The sequence below is a fragment of the Rhinoraja longicauda genome, chromosome 5 (assembly GCF_053455715.1).
Source record: "Rhinoraja longicauda isolate Sanriku21f chromosome 5, sRhiLon1.1, whole genome shotgun sequence".
Lineage (NCBI taxonomy): Eukaryota > Metazoa > Chordata > Chondrichthyes > Rajiformes > Arhynchobatidae > Rhinoraja > Rhinoraja longicauda.
Genome location: NC_135957.1, coordinates 42,846,986 through 42,867,296, shown reverse-complemented (window position 1 = coordinate 42,867,296; position 20,311 = coordinate 42,846,986). Strand labels below are relative to the sequence as shown.

Genomic DNA, 20,311 nt, shown 5'->3' with positions numbered 1-20,311 from the left:
GAGAGGATCAGCAGGTCGGACAATAGACAATAGGTGCAGGAGTAGGCCATTCGCTCTTCGAGCCAGCACCGCCATTCAATGTGATCATGGCTGACCACCTTCTTACGTTTGAGGCAGCAGAAGTTATGAAGTTGCTTCTGCCTCTGCTGTCTCTGTTTGTTGTCATTTGCTCGACTGAGGTCAGATCATTCTCAATCTGTACCCCATTCCTACCTTCTCCCCATACCCCCTGACGCCGCTATCATTAAGAGCTCCATCTAGCTCTCTCTTGAAAGCATCCAGAGAATTGGCCTCCACTGCCTTCTGAGGCAGAGAATTCCACAGATTTACAGCTCTGACTGAAAAAGTATTTCCCCATCTCCGTTCTAAATGGCCTACCCCTTATTCTTAAACTGTGGCCCCTGGTTCTGGACTCCCCCAACATTGGGACCGTGTTTCCTGGCTCAAACGTGTCCAATCCCTTAATAATCTTATGTTTCAATAAGATCCCCTCTCATCCGTCTAAATTCCAGTGTATACAAGCCTAGACGCTCCAGTCTTTCAACATATGACAGTCCCGCCATTCCGGGAATTAACCTAGTAAACCTACGCTGCACACCCTCAATAGCAAGAATGCCTTACCTCAAATTTGGAGACCAAAACTGCACACAGTACTCCAGGTGCGATCTCACTTGGGCCCTGTACATCTGCAGAAGGACCTCTTTGCTCCTATACTCAACTCCTCTTGTCATAAAGGCCAACGTGCCATTAGCATCTGTGCCCAAGGGTGAGGGAAGATGAGTCGAGGTTACGGGTTGATAATCCAGCTGAATTGATTTCTCTGTTTCTCTTTAAACAAATATTGTCTGACTTTGCATTTAGAGTTCTGCCATTTGCAGGGTTTTTTTCCTTTTGCGTTAATGAAGTTTTAAGAGCATACCAATGACTACATTCTCAGAAGACCAAGGAAATTTGGCATGCCTCCAATGACTTACCAATGTTTACAAGTGCACCATAGAAAGTATTCTATCTGCCCAAGACTTCAAGAAATTGCAGAGTTGTGGCTGTAACCCAATTCATCATGCAAACCAGATTCTTCTTTTCTCTGCCTCCATGTCCCAACGACTCCATCTACACTTCATGCTGCCTCCAAAAAACAGTGGACATAATCAACACTCACACTCCAGTCATTCTCTGTCCTCCGATTTCCTATTGTGCATAAGATACAAAACCTCAAATGCATCACCAGATTCAAGTACACTGCTCTTTTTAATTTTCATCTTTCTCTGTCGTAACACTATATTCTGCATTCTTGATTCCTTTCTCTATTTGCATCATCCGTTGTACTCCTGTTTGAAATTCTTGGACTATTGTATGCTTTGATCTGTCTGGATTGCATGCAAAGCAAAGTTTTTCACTTTGTCTTGATACATGTGATAATAATAACAAACCCATAATAAACCAAAACAGCTATTTTAGAAATGAAGCACACTTGTAAATGTAAATTTTGGGGCCAGAGGAACAGTGCTATCAAGCAAATTAAAAAAATAATTATTTGCATTTATAGACAGTGTGTCTCATTTTTGGATATATCTTGAGTGGACAACTAGTATGCTGGGATACTCAATGTGATGCTTTTGAATTGATTTCAATGTTGAAGATGGTCTCAGTACACCCATGGATGTAGCAGAGTGTCTTCAATAACTTCTGGTTTTCTGTGTTTAATAGCAAGTGTGCTAATGATAGAGTTGCTGTCAAATTTACTCTTGCTGTTATTTATTTACTTTTTAGGATGCATTCTAACTTGTCCAAAGGATTTGGAACAATTGGACCAAAAGATTTTTTCCCCTTGCTGGACTTTGCTTACATGCCTAATAACTCGCTTTCATCCAAGTAAGTTAAAAAATTGAATTTGATGCTTGTGCATAAAAACTAGCCTGTGGGATTGTTCTAGGTTTGAAATTTATTTCAATACTGCATATTGCATACGTCTTCCACAATCATGCAAGTGTGCAGACTATTTTTTTTTTCTGACAAAAGTAAATTATTTAGTGTGCCTAACTCTCAACTGACATGGTCCAAATATGACAGCTAATCTCTGATCCTTTCTCATTTCTATTTTGAATGCAAATTCCCTCCTGCTTCAAAATATTAATGCCATTAGCAGGTATTTGATCATATCTCCTTGAATTTTGCCCTGGGATTTGCAATCTTCTATGTATGTGATCCTATTTATCAAACTGGTTTAGACTTTCTCATTAGCACCTGACTTTTATTTTGAGGCTGGGAGAGAAAACAGGTGAAATGCCTAAGCTAGTTATATTTGAATTTCTGACATCACATTCTTCATCTGGGAAGATTTCAGTCGTTTAAAGGTTGTCTATATTCCCGCAGATAAGTGTTTCACAACATAGCAACTTTATCTCCAAATTTTTTTTTCTTTTTCATGCAGTGTTAACAATGCAGCATTATCTTTTTCAAATGTAGGAAACTCAAGATTACTTATCTTGTTACCATTTTACAATGCAAAAGTGACTTTTAGACTGCAAAATAAAGGCAGTGTATTTTCACAGGTTTGTATCTAATCAAGCATTGAATTGGAAAAATTATTAAGGAAGATGTTATGCTTCCCAGCAGCTTTGGGTAATTATTTCAGAACATAGCCCATCTTGTGTAATTGCCTACAAACACAAATGTAATTTATAATTGTTGATAATCTTCTATTTTCTAACTCTTTTAGTTTGCAGGATCAGTTACGCCAACTTTATCCTAAGCTCAAATTATTGGCACTTGGAGCCAAACCCGAATCTGCACTACACACCTACTTTCCCTCCTTTTTATCCAGAGCAACACCCAATTGTCCTCCAGACATGAAGAAAGAGGTGAGTGATCAACTTTAATTTTGCTGCAATTAAATACAATTTTGAGGGAAAAGTGAAAATCTTTTTGTTAAGCTTCTTCCTACAAATGCATTCACTGTATTTAATTTTTATTCAAGAGTTGATTTTTTGTGCCTGGCTTAAATTTAGGCATTTGCAAATTTAGTTAATTATGAGGTTGACATGAAATCAAATTCCCTGATTTTGGGGAATCAAATTTAGATTGATTAATCATAGTTTAAGTTTTAAGCAACTCTAACCCGAAAGAGCCTATAAAACAAAAAATAGAGGTGCACTCAAGCTAGAATAAATCAACGTTTATTGCTGATTATTCACTTAGACGCATCTAAACATGTAGACTTATTCTAGCTTGCGTATTCTAGCTTGAATTTTATGTTTTATAAGCTCTCTCGGTTAGAGTTGCTTAAGATTTAACCTTTGGTGAATCCATCTAAATGGTTCTTTTGTAGTTGAGCAATGTGGAAATAATATTCTTGATCTGAATTGCACCACATATGTCTGGTGTTTTTTGGTATAAAATGAAGCGAATGTTTTTTCTTAACTTGCAGCTCTTAAGATGCATGGTTGAATGTTTGACCACAGATTCTAACAGCTTCAGTGTTTGGAGACAGCTTTACACCAAACATCTCTCGCAGTCCAGGTAAATAGTGCAACCTAAAATAAATCATTGTTAACAAATGAACAGTTAACTAGGATAACTAACAACCTGATCTGGTATTTATGGCATCTTGTTTAAAATCTATCTCTCGCTAGTATAAGATCCCTATTTTCTGGGATCGGATGGAGCAGACTGGTCCATTTTCGAATTTCCATTGCAGCTTGATATGAATTTGAGAATGTTGCTGATTTCTATGCACATCTTGTCATCAGTAAGTCCAAAATATTTTTGCAGGCCATAGCCCCTGACACCTATACTAATCAAGAATTTATCAATCTCCACGAGTGATAGCCACTTATGAGAAATAGCCGAAGAAAAGTATTTTATAGACAATAGGTGCAGGAGTAGGCCATTCGGCCCTTCGAGCCAGCACCACCATTCAATGTGATAATGGCTGATCATTCTCAATCAGTACCCCGTTCCTGTCTTCTCTCCATACCCCCTGACTCCGCTATCCTTAAGAGCTCTATCTAGCTCTCTCTTGAAAGCATTCAGAGAATTGGCCTCCACTGCCTTCTGAGGCAGAGAATTCCACAGATTTACAACACTCTGACTGAAAAGGTTTTTCCTCATCTCCGTTCTAAATGGCCTACCCCTTATTTCTTAAACTGTGGCCCCTGGTTCTGGACTCCCCCAACTTTGGGAACATGTTTCCTGCCTCTAATGTGTCCAACTCCTTAATAATCATATATATTTCAATAAGATCCCCTCTCATCCTTCTAAATTCCAGTGTATACAAGCCTAGTCGCTCCAGTCTTTCAACATACGACAGTCCCGCCATTCCGGGAATTAACCTAGTGAACCTACGCTGCACGCCCTCAATAGCAAGAATATCCTTCCTCAAATTTGGAGACCACAACTGCACACAGTACTCCAGGTGCAGTCTCACTAGGGCCCTGTACAACCTGCATGCTTCCTTTCAGTGACTGATGCACTAGGACACCCAGATCTCGTTGTACGTCCCCTTTTCCTAACTTGACACCATTCAGATAATAATCTGCCTTCCTATTCTTACAACCAATGTGGATAACCTCACACATATCCACATTAAACTGCATCTGCCATGCATCCGCCCACTCATACAACCTGTCCAAGTCACGCTACAACCTGATGATATGCAGATTATATTATGGTTTTAAACATTAAAAAAATGAAGATGGGACAGTTTTTCAACTTTTCAAATCTCTTAAACTCTTGTTGGGGTGGCTATTACTCATGTGCAAGCTTTGACACTGAAGACCAGGAAATATCAACAGGGAGCCAACAGTTAACATCATGGCAAACCCAGATTTGCCCCTTGTGTCCACACAACAATATCCACTTCATTGTCCTGCTGATAGACACAAAAGGCTGGAGTAACTCAGTGGGACAGGCAGCATCTCTGGAGAGAAGGAATGGGTGACGTTTCGGGCTGAGACCCTTCTTCAGACTGGTTAGGGATAAGGGAAACGAGATATATATGGTGATGTGGAGAGATAAAGAACAATAAATGAAAGATATGCAAAAAAGTAACGATGATAAAGGAAACAGCCCATTGTAAGTTGTTTGTAGGGTGAAAATGAGAAGCTAGTGCGAATTAGGTGGGGAAGGGATAGAGAGAGAAGGAATGCTGGGGCTACCTGAAGTGAGAGAAATCAATATTCATACCACTGGGCTGTAAGCTGCCCAAGTGAAATATGAGATGCTGTTCCTCCAATTTACGTTTAGCTTCACTCTGATAATGGAGGAGACCGAGGATGGAAAGGTCTGTGTAAGAATGGGAAGGAGAATTAAAGGGTCCAGCAACCGGGAGATCAGGTAGGTTCAGGCGGGCTGAGCGAAGGTGTTCCGCGAAACAATCGTCCAGTCTGCGTTTGGTCTCGCTGATGTATGAGAGTCCACATCTTGAACAACAGAAACAATAGATGAGGTTGGAGGAGGTGCAAGTGAACCTCTGCCTAACCTGAAAGGACTCCGGGGTCCCTGGACAGAGTCGAGCGAGTTGGTACAGCGACAGGTGTTGCATCTTCTGTGGTTGCAGGGGAAGGTACCTGGTGAGGGGGTGGTTTGGGTGGGAAGGGATGTTAACCAGGGAGTTGCGGAGGGAACGGTCTCTGCGGAAGGCGGAAAGGAGTGGAGATGAGAAAATGTGGCTAGTGGTGGGATCCCGTTGGAGGTGGCGGGAATTTTGGAGGATTATGTGTTGTATGCGACGGCTGACGGGGTGGAAAGTAAGGACTTGGGGGAGGGGAAGTAAGGGCAGAGCTGCGGGGTACCGAGGAGACACGAGTAAGGGCCTCATCTATGATTGGTGAGGGGAACCCCGTTCCCTAAAGAATGAGGACATCTCGGATGTTCTAGTGTGGAACACTTCATCTTGGGCGCAGATGTGGCATAGACGAAGGAATTGGGAGTAAGGGATAGAGTCTTTGCAGGAAGCAGGGTGGGAAGAAATGTAGTCGAGATAGTTGTGGGAATCGGTTTGTAATAGACATCAGTCAATATTTTCCTGTGATGGAGACTGAGATCAAGAAAGGGGAGGGAGGTGTCGGAGATGGTCCAAGTAAATTTGCGTGCAGGATAAAAATTGGTGGTGAAGTTGATGGTCCATGAGTTCTGCATGGGTGCAGGAGGTAGCACCGATGCAGTCATCAATGTAACGGAGATAGAGTACGGAGATAGAGTTTGGGGATAGGGCCAGTGTATGCCTGGAACAGGGATTGTTCGACGTACCCTACAAAGAGGCAGGCACAGCTGGGGCCCATGCGGGTGCCCATAGCTGCGCCTTGGACTCGGAGGAAGTCGAAGGAGAAGTTGTTGATGATGAGGACCAGCTCCACTAGGTGGAGTAGAGTGTTAGTAGAGGGAAATTGGATGGTTCTGCAGTCGAGGGAGAAACAGAGGGCTTTAAGGCCTTCCTGTTGGAGGATGGAGGTGTAGAGTGACTGCATGTCCATATTAAAGATGAGGGAGAGGGGGGGGCTTTGAAAGTGGAAGTCATTAAAGAGACGAAGGGCATGTGAGGTGTCTTGGACATAGGTCGGGAGAGATTGGACCGGGGGGATAGGATGGAGTCGAGGTACGTGGAAATAATTTTTGTGGGACAGGAGCAGGCTGAAACAATGGGTCTGCCAGGGCAGTTGTGTTTGTGGGTTTTGGGAAGAAGGTAAAAACGGGCTGTTCGGGGCCTGGAAACTATACGGTTGGAGGCCGTGGAAGGCAGATAGCCAGAAGTGATGAAATCAGTAATCGTGTTTGAGATTAAGGCCTGGTGCTCATCTGTGGAATCATGGTCCAAGGATAAGTAGGAGAAGGTGTCTGAGAGTTGTCACCAGGCCTCAGCCCGGCGGTAGAGGTCAGCGCACCAGACTACCACGGCACCTCCCTTGTCGGCGGGTTTGATAGTAATGTTAGGGTTGCTGCAGAGTGAGCGGAGGGCTGTATGTTCAGAGGGGGTGAGCTTAGAGTAGGTAAGGGGAGCGGAAAAGTTGAGACGGTTGATGTCACGCCGGCAGTTAGAAAAGAAGTCTAGAGAGGGTAGAGGCCATTCTGGGGAGTCCAAGAGGAGGGGGACCTGTGGAGATGGGAGAACGGGTCATCACTGGGTGGTGAGGACTCCTTCCCATAGAAAAAGGCGCGGAGGCGACGGAATTAAAGCTCTACGGTGTGGTAGACCAGGAACCCTTTGAGGTGGGTCCTGCAACCTGATATAGAATGACAAACACACACAGATATTCTGAAGAAAATTAAATGTTTGCAAAAGCAGCAATTTTTTTTCTCTAGGTTTCACAATATTCTAGCAGATGTAGTCATCTAAACCACAACCTGAATCTGACAAATATTTGTATACATTTCTTTATTTAGCTTGTATAAATGAATATTGTCATAATTAGCAGCATTAACTGATGCAGCAGAAAGCCTATTTTGAAGAATCGGTTTGCCTGACCAAAAAGATTAATGTTAAATTTTATGAAGTTAGTTCATTTAAAAGTTTAGTGTGCAATCCAAGTTGAATAATCCTTTTGTATTTGCATTATCTGCATTTTTCCCTGATAAAGATCTGATCTGCATTTCTTAACTTCATGTTTATTTTTGAATATTCCATGAGAATTTTCTGTCGAGTTTCTGAAAGTCATATTAAAGATACACTACATGTAATAGGACATGTAGTGACATTCAAGAAACTTTTTAGAGAAGCAGATGGATGTGCAGAGAATGGAGGGATATGGATCATGTGAAAGGGGATGAGATTCATTTAACGGCATCATGTTCGATGTAGAGTGTGGCCAAAGGAACATTTTGTATGCTGTGCTCTTCTTTAAGCTGCTTTTATTATCTTTCTCTTCTTGTACTTCAAACCCTCTTGGTGACTGTGTTTAAATTTTGTAAGAAGTCAATTAACACTAAAAAAGGGTGGACCTGTTGGGCCCAAACCTCTCCTGCATTGTTCTAGAACCCTCCTCTCCCCCTTCCCCACCCCGCTGGCTCCCCTCCACCCACTCACCCATTCCATCCCCCCTCGACCCCTCTTGAGGCGGTGGCACCTCATCGGCGACTGTCCCCATATTCAGCAGCAGTGGCGGCGACGGCTCAACGGAGAAGGCCATTGCTTTGAAGGGGAAGAAGCCCTGGCGGACAACCAGCGCGCTTTAAGCGGGAAGAGCCGGTGACCAATCAGAGCGGCGGCGCTGCTCCCCGCATGTGGGACCCGGAACAACGACCAATCGGGCGTCGAGCGGGAGGTCGGAGCCAATCAATCTACCCCAAGTGGGGGGGAGCAGCAGGAGCCAATCGGGATGCGCCGGATCCCACATGGGGGGGAGGGAGGTGGTTGAGCCAATCAAATGGCGATCTTAAAATGGCAACCCTCCCCAAACTGCACATGCGGATCTGGCGGCCATCTTATATAAGTATTAGATCAACGGGCCCCAACAGCGCAGGCGCGGACCCGTTGGGTTCCCATTGTGACGTTGAACACGGAGGTATTACTGCGCAGGTGCGGCTCACGGTCACTCCAAGTGGGAGCGATTTATTAAAGTTTAAAAAGTGAATAACTTTTAAAATATAATAACCATTTGAACGGCGGACCAATGATGAGTAAGGTGGTCCTAAAATTGTTGCGCTATCGTGTACCGTTTTGGCTATATTTCGGGAACAAACGAACAAATATACAAGATGAGAGTTTTAGTAACATATATATATATATATATATGTATATTTATAGATAGATTGATTTACTCAAAGCAGCACTTTGCACTTATGGACGTTTGAAATGATTGCAATTTCATTTAACTGTAATAGTTAATGTCAGTTCCAAGATGAAATGTATACTGACTGCTTATTTGTGTAGGAAAGAACTGCAGATGTTGGTTTAAATTGAAGGTAGACACAAAATTTTGGAGTAACTCAGGCAGCATCTCTGGAGAGAAGGAATGGGTAACATTTCGGGTCTGAAGAAGGGTCTTGACCCGAAACGTCACCCATTCCTTCTCTTCAGAGATGCTACCTGTCCCGCTGAGTTTCTCTAGCATTTTGTGTCTACCTGACTGCTTATTTAGTGGGTTTTTTTTTCTTTCAGTCTTCTGCTAAATCATCTTTTGGAAACCTGGGACAACATTCCAGTCAAGGTAACTTTCTTCAATTGGGTAAAAATTATTGGGTTTTTTGTTTGAAAAGTATTAGAGGCAATTTGTGTTTTTGTGAGATTTTTAGTCTTCACGGTTTTCTAGCCTTTTGTTTCATAGCCTTAATTGTAAAAACAGCATTGTTTTCATTTTAGTACTTAGCCTGGGTATTATTTAAGGCAGAATTGAGGACAGTTTCTTCAGGCTGCTGTTTGGACTTCAGACAAATTGATGAAGTTAGCTTCTATTGTATAAAATTTAACAGATTCAGTACTGAGTCGAATGATGCTATAGTAAATAATTGTATTGAACTCATGTTTTCAGTAACCATTTCATAGAATCATAGAGTGATACAATGTGGAAACAGGCCCTTTGGCTCAACATGCCCACTCTGGCCGACATGTCCCAGCCACACTAGTCCCACCTGCCTGCGTTTGGTCCTTATCTCTCCAAACCTGTCCAGTCCATGTACCTGTCTAACTGTTTCTTAAATGTTGGAATGGTCCCTGTCTCAATCAACTACCTCCTCTGGCGGCTTGTTCCATACATCCACCACCCTTGTGTGAATTATTTGTTGAATAATTTATCTCATTGACTGGAGAGTTCAAAATGCTTTTTCGTAAAAGCAGAAATTGTGCCACACAATAAGTGCAACTTAATTTATCAGAAACGTCTTTATGATCTGAGCATAGTGTTATCTGCCTCCTCTGTGCATATGGTAGTGGGGCCACCTGTTTTGAATATGAAGGTTGGAGGATGGTGATATATTTTTTCAAAACAAATTGGAAAATCTGTAATGAAGCAACTGACCCATTGCTGTGAAAGTGTCATTCTTAAAATACTTTCATGAGATGTATCTTTCGAAAGTTCATAATATAGAAACAAACCCTCAATTTATACTGAACTATTTTTACGACAATTAAAATCTTTGATCCTCAGAGTGAAAAGAATATTCTTTGAAAGTGGCAAGTGATGAGCAATCATAGGTTTTCTAATGTGCCTGATGTTCACATTTTTAGAAATGCATGTTCATAAATTAACTTTGAAGACTCCTCATTGCAGGTGCAGAAATCTCTGCAGGAAACGGTGCGATCATTTAAAGTTACAAATGAAGAACTGTCTGCAAAGGGTGCCTTGAATTCACAAGAAATAAGTGCCTGCAACTCTGCATGTAGTGTAAGGATATTAAATAAATTTAATACCTGCTGTTGGAATGCGTTAGTATTGCGAACTGTGTACATTTTTCCCCCATTGTTGGATTTGAAAGTGAATGCTTACAAGTTCCTGGATATAGCCTAAATGACCTTTTAAAACTATTTGTTGGCCCAAGCTTTATTTATCTTCCTCAGTGGACATGGTGGCACTGATGTAGATGCCATTTAACATTCATTCCAAAATTCGCTCTGTGGTGCTGAGCTGGTGCCTATCGATGTTCTTTGTTGTGGAAAGTACTCCTGTAGTCCTGGTCATTGTGAAATTATTGGCTTTTGATCCAGTAATGAAGAAGGAATCGTGAAACGCGGGTCAAGAAACCGCAGGTGTTGCTACTGTAACTTCTGCATTTACCAGTGGGGTTCTCTAATTTTTTCCCTTGGAAGCGGCATATTAAGATGGGATGTCATTTTCCACATATTAGCTGGGAGAATCCAGCTTATCTTGCCAGTATCTCACTTGGCTTTTGCAGTATCTCGTACTTGATAAAATCTTTGTCCCTGGTCTTATCAGAAAAGAGGGTCTTTTATGGCCCTTTTGGGGCATTCTACACGCCTTGTTGATGTGCAGTCATTGTTAATGGAAATGCAGTAGTTAGACACCCAGCGAGGTATGTTTTTTAATCCGTTTTTGGTTGGTTGATGTTTGCAGAGAATAACACTATTAATCACATACGAGTAGTACTTTGGAATATTCAACCAACACTCTGATTTGGAGCCAGTAATATTAACTAATCATAGTTGATTAAATGAAAAATGCTAATTGTGTGTTTCAGTTCTTCGTGTGTCCAATTAGAAAGATTTTTCTGTGCACTATGATGAATAATAAATGTTTACCTGCCTGTTTTCCAGAATATCCTGCAGAAGTTGAGAGGCGGTGGATTTCCCTGGTTTCGTCTGTTACTTGTTCTAATGGTTTTTGCTGCAGGGTTTGTGCTACATGATATTAGAGTACATGGATCCTTCAATGGTTAGTAAAGTTAATAACTCATTGTTGAATATTGTTATTTTGGAGGACGATTGGTGCAAAAGAAAAAAAATGCAGAGTCAACCTTGGGTCTCACTATAAATTATTTGCATTTATCTCTCAATTAATATGGTCTCCATTGATTTTTGGAGCAAATAGCAGAAGTTTATTATCTCAGTGGTGTTAGGTTAGGTAAGGGGGAGGTGCAGCGAGACCTGGGTGTCCTTGTACACCAGTCACCGAAAGTTGGCGTGCAGGTACAGCAGGCAGTGAAGAAAGCTAATGGAATGTTGGCCTTCATAACAAGAGGATTTCAGTATAGGAGTAAAGAGGTTCTTCTGCAGTTGTATAGGGCCCTGGTAAGACCACATCTGGAGTATTGTGTACAGTTTTGGTCTCCTAATTTGAGGAAGGACATCCTTATAATTGAGGCAGTGCAGTGTAGGTTCGCGAGATTGATCTCTGGGATTGTGGGACTGTCATGAGGAAAGATTGAAAAGACTTGGCTTGTGTTCACTGGAGTTTAGAAGGATGAGAGGGGATCTTATAGAAACATATAAAATTATAAAAGGACTGGACAAGCTAGATGTAGGAAAAATGTTCCCAATGTTGGGTGAGTCCAGAACCAGGGGCCACAGTCTTAGAATAAAGGGGAGGCCATTTAAAACAGATGAGAAGAAACTTTTTCACCCAGAGAGTTGTGAATTTGTGGAATTCTCTGCCACATAGGGCAGTGGAAGCCAAATCACTGGATGGATTTAAGAGAGAATAAGATGGAGCTCTAGGGGCTAGTGGAATCAAGGGATATGGGGAGAAGGCAGGCATGGGTTATTGACTGGGGACGATCAGCCATGATCACAATGAATGGCGGTGCTGGCTCGAAGGGCCGAATGGCCTCCTGCACCTGTTTTCTATGTCTCTATGTTTCTAAGTTTAGTTGGCAACTAAATACAGTACCAGGCCAGTTCTAGAATTTAGTTGACTCGTGAAGGTCCCATCTTTATAACCTCTTTGACCTCATGGACAACTTTTTGTCCTCCTTGATGCCTTGACGTGAACATTCATCAGAAATTGGCAAGATCCAGGAATTTTATCAAAATATTTGGCAGTATAGGGAAAGTTGAAAAGGGATTTGAATATTTTAACAGTATCTTGGCCTTGTGCAATATGAAATGGTAAAGGTTATGCTGAGAATATGTAAAATGCTAGTTTGTCGTGACTGGGGTTCTGTGTTCAATTCTGGCTATCGTATTTTGGTTGACCATCCCCTGAGAGGTTGCGGAAATGCAGAATAGTACAGGGATGAAAGACTTGCAAGGCTTGAGCTTTTTCCAAATACTTAAGGAATTGTTTATTGATTCATCAAGCAATTAAAATTACTGTAAATGTCAAAATACAATGGCATATGATTTATAACAGATGACAGTCAAAAATGATAATTGTGTAAATCTACCTCCTGTGAGGATATATTTGGGGACCGTGAAGGGTGACACTATCACACCCATCCCCCAAACTTGGGATGCTCTGACTTCTGTTTGATCTTGCACGGTTCTGCTTTTAAGACCACAGATATTTTTATGGAATGTTCATTAATGCATTGTCCGAGAGGCATTTATGACCATAAAACAATTGTCAAATATGTTTTGTACTCGCGTGTGGTGGAACTACCAAACTTGCACTTGACTTTCAATGCCGAGCTTGCCTACTTATTGCATATGCAGATTAGAAGCTTCTAGAGAATTTTGTACTGGATGGCAAGTCACCAATCAAAATTATAAATTTGAAGTTAGTTCCAGCAGCATCAAAGTTTGTCTGTCTTCCAACAAGAAATGTAATTAGCAGTCTTTCGCTGTCTACTGACGTTCTTGCTCCTTGTACAAATGGTAGTGAAGAAAACATCAGAAGAAAAAGACTTAACACCTGCCCCTATATCTCCTCCCTCGCATCAATCCAGTGACCCCAGCAGTCCTTCCAAGTGCAATAAAGGACCATGTGCACCACCTTTAACCTTAACTACCATATTTTCTGTTCCCAATGTGGCTGCCTTTATATCGTTGAGACCAAATGTAGACTAAGCGACTGTTTCACCAAACACGTGCTCGGTCTGCCAAGGCATGCTGAATCTCCAGGTTGCTAATCATTTTAACTCCCCTTCCCTTACTGATCTTTGACTCAAACTATGAACAGCACGTTGTATTCTGCTTGACTAGCTTACAACCTAACAGCATGCAAATTGAATTCTCTAATTTTAGGTAACTTCCAAACAAAGGTCCCATGCCCCTCTCCCTTCCCTGTGCCTTACTTGGATTCACACCCATCTCCCCCTTTCCCCTCCGTCCCTTCCTCCTGCTTCACAATTCTTACCTCTTCTATCCTTCTCATGCTTTTCATCTCTGGCCCTTTGTCCATCTAGCTGCCAATCAACACCCCACCAAACTGCATCCATGTATCATTTGTCAGGCTTTGTCCGACCACCGCCTCTCTTCCAGCTTCAGTCCAAAGAAGGGTCTTGACCTGAAAAGTCACCTATTCATATTCTCCAAGGATGCCCGATCTACTGAGTTACTCCAGTGCTTTGTTAAAAAATATATATATAAATCGGTGTCTGCAGTTCCTTGTGAATCTATTAGAACAGTAGACCCACCTGTTGTGAATGTAAATGAGCATCCAGATATAGGTTTGATAGAAATGCGGTTATTGGTCCAAGATGCCAAATTAAATTTGGGCAGCTTGTATGGTAGTTATGATATTTTATAATCTTTATTGTTTCTGTAATCCAACAAGAAATTGCATTCAATTAATGTTGAAGTCAATTAACCTTGCATTTGGTCTCTATTTTCCATGCTTTTAATCGGTCAATCACATTTTAATATTCATTTTGTGGCGTAAAATTTCCAGTAACAAAAACGTAATGAGCTTTCCCAGTATTCCTTGAAGATCAAAGTGCCTCAAATGCTTTAATTTTGTTCAGAAAATTCTTCAGATATGTATTCTGCTGGAGACATTTTCATAAACTTAGTATCGTGTAAACTATTGAAACCAGCAATGCCTGTTCAGAAATATTTGAAAATCATTATTACTGGCCAGTCATCGATTCTCTTTGTCTTCCTCAGCTTCTTCATCTGCTCATATCCTTCAACAGTCAGGGTTGATGTCTGTATCTGAACAGGCTTGGAATAAAGTGTCTTATTATTCCAGACAGGGATACAGGTGGGTGTATTTGATAAAGACTGAAAATACTACTGTCTTTTTTCGAACTGTCCTTCATAAAATAGAAGATTTGAATTCAGAACAAAGTACAATTTGACTTTATTGTTAATTTTCAAATATCAATGGTCTTTCAATTAAATCTTCCCTGATTGTTTGCATTTCCTTTCAAGTGGATCTTTTATTTTATTGGCAGTAATTGATTGTCATATCTAAAATAATGCAGTAGTTAAAATTGTAACAGTTCAGCTTGCCTATAAAGATCATCTTTTGTGTCAAAGTACCATATTGTTTCAATATTTCAAGTCTAAAGGCTTGAATTTACAAAATCTTAAGCATTATAAACTGACAATAGAACCTAGTCCCTTGAACAAATATTCTGTACTCTCAGTGGGAATAATGTGATCGATTATTTTTAAATCTGTTTTTGATATGGTTATACATTAATTTTTAAAGTCGGTCACCCAGATATAAAGTACAGCTATCTTTTTTGAGTTGATAGGAATGGATGGGAGAAGCTACTGAGGTCGAGCAGGACTTGGAGGGAGTATGGGTGCAAGTGGAATTGAGTATGTAAAATTGTAATCTCCATGGTGTGAAATCCTTTCCATAATTTCTGTTTAGTTTAGATATACAGCGCAGAAACAGGCCATTTGCCCCACCCATCTGCCAATCTCCCCCCACCTACATCCATCATCATTTGTTGAGCTTTGCACCATCCCAACCCCACTTTTCCAACTCCACCCCCCCCCCCCCCCCCCCCCATCGGTCTGAAGAAAGGTCCCAACTGGAAAGTTTATTGTCAGTCCATTCCCCCCCACAGATGCTGCCTAACTTGCCGTTCCTCCAGCTCTTTGTGTTTTTGCTGTTTATTTGACAGCTCTCAACCATTCTGTACCATGAATCTTTAATTAAATGGATTAAAGGCAGATAAATCCCCAGGGCCAGATAGGCTGCATCCCAGAGTGCTTAAGGAAGTAGCATCAGAAATTGTGGATGCATTAGTGTTAATTTTCAAAACTCTTTAGATTCTGGAGTAGTTCCTGAGGACTGGAGGGTAGCTAATGTAACCCCACTTTTTAAAAAGGGAGGGAGAGAGAAAACGGGGAGTTATAGACCAGTTAGTCTAACATCGGTAGTGGGGAAAATGCTAGAGTCAGTTATTAAAGATGTGATAGCATCACATTTGGAAAGTGGTGAAATCATCGGACAAAGTCAGCATGGATTTACCAAAGGCAAATCATGTCTGACGAATCTTATAGAATTTTTCGAGAATGTAACTAGTAGAGTGGATAAGGGAGAACCAGTCGATGTGTTATATCTGGACTTTCAGAAGGCCTTCGACAAGGTCCCACATAGGAGATTGGTGTACAAACTTAAAGCACACGGTATTGAGGGTTCAGTGTTGAGGTGGATAGAAAATTGGTTGGCGGACAGGAAGTAAAGAGTAGGAATAAACGGGTCTTTTTCGGAATGGCAGGCAGTGACTAGTGGGGTACCGCAAGGCTCGGTGCTGGGACCCCAGTTATTTACAGTGTATATTAATGATTTGGACGGGGGAATTGAATGCAACATCTCTAAGTTTGCGGATGACACGAAGCTGGGTGGCAGTGTTAGCTGCGAGGAGGATGCTAGGAGGCTGCAGAGTGACTTGGATAGATTAGGCGAGTGGGCAAATGCATGGCAGATGCAATATAATGTGGATAAATGTGAGGTTATCCACTTTGGCGGCAAGAACAGGAAAGCAGAGTATTACCTGAATGGTGACCGATTGGGAGAAGGGGAGATGCAACGTGACCTGGGTGTCATGGTGCACCAGTCATTGAAAGCAAGCATGCAGGTGCAGCAGGCAGTGAAGAAAGCGAATGGTATGTTGGCATTCATAGCAAGAGGATTTGAGTTTAGGAGCAGGGAGGTTCAGCTGCAGTTGTACAGGGCCTTGGTGAGACCGCACCTGGAGTATTGTGTGCAGTTTTGGTCTCCTAACCTGAGGAAAGACGTTCTTGCCTTAGAGGGAGTACAGAGAAGGTTCACCAGATTGATCCCTGGGATGGCGGGACTTTCATATGAGGAAAGACTGGATAGACTGGGCTTGTACTCGCTGGAATTTAGAAGACTGAGGGGGGGTCTTATAGAAACATATAAAATTCTTAAGGGGTTGGAGAGGCTAAATGCGGGAAGATTGTTCCCGATGTTGGGGGTGTCCAGAACCAGGGGTCACAGCTTAAGGATAAGGGGGAAGTCTTTTAGGACCGAGATGAGAAAACATTTCTTCACACAGAGAGTGGTGAGTCTGTGGAATTCTCTGCCACAGAAGGTAGTTGAGGCCAGTTCATTGGCTATATTTAAGAGGGAGTTAGATGTGGCCCTTTTTGCTAAAGGGATCAGGGGGTATGGAGAGAAGGCAGGCACAGGCTACTGAGCTGGATGATCAGCCATGATCATATTGAATGGCGGTGCAGGCTCGAAGGGCCGAATGGCCTACTCCTGCACCTATTTTCTATGTTTCTATAGGGCTGATAAATCCCCAGGGCCTGATGGTCTGCATCCCAGGGTACTTAAGGAGGTGGCTCTAGAAATAGTGGAAGCATTGGAGATTATTTTTCAATGTTCTATAGATTCAGGATCAGTTCCTGTGGATTGGAGGATAGCAAATGTTATCCCACTTTTTAAGAAAGGAGGGAGAGAGAAAACGGGTAATTATAGACCAGTTAGTCTGACATCAGTGGTGGGGAAGATGCTGGAGTCAATTATAAAAGATGAAATTGCTGAGCATTTGGATAGCAGTAACGGGATCATTCCGAGTCAGCATGGATTTACGAAGGGGAAATCATGCTTGACAAATCTACTGGAATTTTTTGAGGATGTAACTAGGAAAATTGACAGGGGAGAGTCAGTGGATGTGGTGTACCTCGACTTTCAGAAAGCCTTCGACAAGGTCCCACATAGGAGATTAGTGGGCAAAATTAGGGCATATGGTATTGGGGGTAGGGTACTGACATGGATAGAAAATTGGTTGACAGACAGAAAGCAAAGAGTGGGGATAAATGGGGCCCTTTCGGAATGGCAGGCAGTGACCAGTGGGGTACCGCAAGGTTCGGTGCTGGGACCCCAGCTATTTACAATATACATTAATGACTTAGACGAAGGGATTAAAAGTACCATTAGCAAATTTGCAGATGATACTAAGCTGGGGGGTAGTGTGAATTGTGAGGAAGATGCAATAAGGCTGCAGGGTGACTTGGACAGGTTGTGTGAGTGGGCGGATACATGGCAGATGCAGTTTAATGTAGATAAGTGTGAGGTTATTCACTTTGGAAGTAAGAATAGAAAGGCAGATTATTATCTGAATGGTGTCAAGTTAGGAGGAGGGGGAGTTCAACGAGATCTGGGTGTCCTAGTGCATCAGTCAATGAAAGGAAGCATGCAGGTACAGCAGGCAGTGAAGAAAGCCAATGGAATGTTGGCCTTCATAACAAGAGGAGTTGAGTATAGGAGCAAAGAGGTCCTTCTACAGTTGTACCGGGCCCTGGTGAGACCGCACCTGGAGTACTGTGTGCAGTTTTGGTCTCCAAATTTGAGGAAGGATATTCTTGCTATGGAGGGCGTGCAGCGTAGGTTCACTAGGTTAATTCCCGGAATGGCGGGACTGTCGTATGTTGAAAGGCTGGAGCGATTGGGCTTGTATACACTGGAATTTAGAAGGATGAGGGGGGATCTTATTGAAACATATAAGATAATTAGGGGATTGGACACATTAGAGGCAGGAAACATGTTCCCAATGTTGGGGGAGTCCAGAACAAGAGGCCACAGTTTAAGAATAAGGGGTAGGCCATTTAGAACGGAGATGAGGAAGAACTTTTTCAGTCAGAGAGTGGTGAAGGTGTGGAATTCTCTGCCTCAGAAGGCAGTGGAGGCCAGTTCGTTGGATGCTTTCAAGAGAGAGCTGGATAGAGCTCTTAAGGATAGCGGAGTGAGGGGGTATGGGGAGAAGGCAGGAACGGGGTACTGATTGAGAGTGATCAGCCATGATCGCATTGAATGGCGGTGCTGGCTCGAAGGGCTGAATGGCCTACTCCTGCACCTATTGTCTATAATAGTGTAACTTGGGGAGCATGATCCATAAATTTATTTCTGAATCCTTAAAATGCATTTTATGATTCCAGTGTTTGCTGTCATAAGTGGTTTCTGACCTGTCCATATGCTCATGTTCATTATCTTTGCAGCTGGGTGGAAACAAATACTCCTCATTATTATTCAGAGGCTGTAACTATGTTTGGACCAAATCTTGAGCTGGGGTGGAGAAGGTTATCTGAAACAACTGTGTATATAAAAGAGAACCTGTCATATCATGTTTCGTGGATCATTGAAAATGTGCCCAAGTTTGCTCATTGGGTAAGTATTAATGTTTTCATAAGTCCCATGCATGCAACAGGTTTTAATAGTGACATGTGCAACACTCCAAAGACGTACAGGTATGTAGGTTAATTGGCTGGGTAAAGGTAAAAAATTGTCCCTAGTGGGTGTAGGATAGTGTTAATGTACGGGGATCGCTGGGCGGCACGGACTTGGAGGGCCGAAAAGGCCTGTTTCCGGCTGTATATATATGATATGATATGATATGTTTGTCACCTCCGTTTCATGTTTTGCTGTTCACTTTGATGTTTGATAATTTGAACTCTTGACCATGCATTTTATAATGTTAAAAAGCAAGATGAGATCCCTCTGATTCCATTCTTGCTCCCACCTCCGAAAGGTGTAAATGGGGGTTGTGTTGTTTAAGATCATGTCCATACTGCAAGATGATTGGATCGAGAGACAAGCAAAATCCAGAATAATGTGGAAAAAAGTTTTGGAGCAAAAGGGGATTATCTCGAGTGATAGTGTCCACTAAGCATAGATACTTTAATTCAATTACTACTTTTTACACAATTGGGGATTTAGGTAGAGTGGTATTCAAGTGGAAACTCTCTTCCCTGGTATTTAATTCAGTTGCGTATTTTGGATTTGTGAAAATATAAGACTTGGACACAACCTGAATGTCTTCTCTTTTCAGCTTCACTCTAATCTTCCGGACGCAGTGTTCCATTTTGTAGAATATATCAAGGAATTGCTTCTCTTTGTCCATCAGAATTACATATTACCAATTGTGGAATATATGAAAATAGTGATAATGCAGTGGTGGAGACATTTTGTTAATTCTTGCGAGTAAGTAGCTGTTCTGTTACTTTATTCCCCTTTTCAAGCTGTTTGGAGCCCAAATCATTGGCAGTGAAATTTGGTGTATGTTGGTGTTTCTGGGGTACAGTGGTGTTTCTCATATTCATGGCGAACATTTCATTTTTCCAATGCACGATTATCTGACTATTTACTTTCACTGGTGAAATACTGTAAAACTCTAATCTGGCACCCATGGGACTTTATAGGACTACGGGATATTCGTCCTATTAATGTCATGAAATATTTCATTTATTTAGATGTTATACAGTTGTAAAAAAAATTCCAGTAAATTAGGAAAGTGTAGAGGAAGTGTAACCTGACGAGCTAGATAGTGAATAATTGAGATTTCTGAATTGGATTTAACACAGAAGTTTTACTGTACAATAATCAATGGTTTCTGGGGAAAAAATCAAAGTATGTTGTTATTAGGATTAGGATGTTGTTCTTTCCTAGCATCAGTAGCAAAATCCACCAACACCCATCCCCAACTGTGACACCTCTCATAAATTCTGAGTTTCAAAGTAAATGGTCATGAGATGTGAGTTAAAACTTAAATTTTATCTATT

The 20,311-nt window shown here is 41.8% G+C and overlaps 1 protein-coding gene across 1 annotated transcript in view; it reads left to right on the top strand.

The window, feature by feature from the left end:
* Positions 1-20,311, top strand: part of tmem214 (transmembrane protein 214) — a 38,429-nt gene that overhangs the window by 15,591 nt on the left and 2,527 nt on the right. Inside the window, 9 exon segments of the mRNA XM_078399358.1 lie at positions 1,771-1,872; positions 2,720-2,861; positions 3,428-3,519; positions 9,095-9,143; positions 10,203-10,316; positions 11,204-11,321; positions 14,432-14,528; positions 18,752-18,920; positions 19,582-19,733. Coding sequence (XP_078255484.1) covers positions 1,771-1,872; positions 2,720-2,861; positions 3,428-3,519; positions 9,095-9,143; positions 10,203-10,316; positions 11,204-11,321; positions 14,432-14,528; positions 18,752-18,920; positions 19,582-19,733 — 1,035 coding nt within the window.